The sequence below is a fragment of the Dendrobium catenatum genome, unplaced genomic scaffold, assembly GCF_001605985.2.
Source record: "Dendrobium catenatum unplaced genomic scaffold, ASM160598v2 original_scaffold_253937, whole genome shotgun sequence".
NCBI lineage: Eukaryota > Viridiplantae > Streptophyta > Magnoliopsida > Asparagales > Orchidaceae > Dendrobium > Dendrobium catenatum.
The window spans coordinates 56-1491 of record NW_021572336.1 but is presented as its reverse complement, the minus strand read 5'-3'; the positions used below and the strand labels follow the sequence as shown (position 1 = coordinate 1491).

Below are 1436 nucleotides of genomic sequence, written 5' to 3'. Positions count from 1 at the left end.
GCTAAACCCAAATTAAGTAAGGGGATAGGATGTGTTGGTGTGTTTTTGAGACTTTGAGGGCTTAATGGTCGTGTTTGATTTCGTCTCGCTACCAGTATTCCTACTTGCATCTATTAGGAGAAAGTTTCATCGAGTGGGATTGATCTTCCATCCCGTGAGAGTCTCGTGCTAGCTAGTGAAGTTCTATTCGTAAAGGAAGTTATCTTACTGAATCCAGCAAGCCAGCAAGTGAAAATAAAAATAAAAATAGTAACTACTTGAAAAAGCTTATCTTTGATAGCGGCCATAGGGAGTGTTCCGAAAGGATCTAATTGTAGATGGAGACTGAAATTCCACTTCCACTACTGTGCAGCTCACCCCCCCATGATTTTCATATTGCAGCATTGCTTCTAAAAATATTCTATAGAAACAATTTCTTAACCTGCTCCTTTCAAACTTAAAAGATTTAACAATGTTCACTATTATCATTTATGCTTTCACATCAAGTAATATCTCTTCCATGCACTGTTATATTGATGCTTGTTTCTTAGATCGTCCTCCTCCTATGCTGCAGGTGGTATCCGCTGCTTATTCATTCTCAATGTTGTCTTTGCTGTAATATTCGGTCTTCTTTCCCTATTTCTTGGCTCAAGTCTTCTCACTTTGGGAAGTAGCTGCTCCATCCCACTCTTCTGGTGCTATGAGATTACTGCCTGGGGACTGGTGACATTGTATGGTGGCACTGCTTTCTTTCTTAAGAGAAAAGCTGCCACCGTCCTCGATGAGGGCAACTATGGCGGTCGGAACCTCGGTCTGGAAATGCTGGAATCGTCGATCGAAGTTACCCCCGACGTCCAGAGGCGAGTCAACGAAGGTTTTAGGACATGGATGGGCTCTTCCCTGCTCTCATCTGATGATGAAGATGATGAGACTGATTACAGTAATCTGGAGACTGCTCAGCCCATTATCATCAATTCTAGCAGCAAAGAGGCTGATAGGCCTTTCTCTTAAACCTGTACATCACCAACTCTGCTAACCTACCATTCTTTAGTGCTCATCTAGATGCAAAGTGTGATTCCAGTGATTCTAACCAAGGAAAAAAAAAAAGGGAAAAAGAAAAAAAAAAAAGAGATTATGAGCTGGATCTTCCACTACCACATGCCAGTGTAAAAATGAAACAAGTTACTGTTTTAATTAATGTCAAAAATGAGTTTTTGATTTTTCCTGATTCTGTCATAAGTTTGTGTTGCCATGTTCTTGTGTTCAAAATTTAGTATGTTTGATTCAATACTTAGGCTTTTATTAAGGACAGCTTTTTAAGTGCTTTTTATAAAATTTTTTCAGCACGTAATTTTTTAAAAAACATCAAAAAAATAACGGCTAAAAGTTCTTTCAAACAAAGCTTACTTAAATAACATAAGTTTCTTCGAATTTTCAATTATATTTATATATATATT

General features: G+C 38.0%; 1 protein-coding gene across 1 annotated transcript; it reads left to right on the top strand.

The window, feature by feature from the left end:
* Positions 1-522: 522 nt before the first annotated feature.
* LOC110115012 lies at positions 523-1215 on the top strand (the record flags this gene model as incomplete). Its single annotated transcript, XM_028692666.1, has 1 exon — positions 523-1215. A coding segment is annotated over one exon (468 nt), but the record flags the coding sequence as incomplete, so codon positions are not given.
* Positions 1216-1436: the final 221 nt, after the last annotated feature.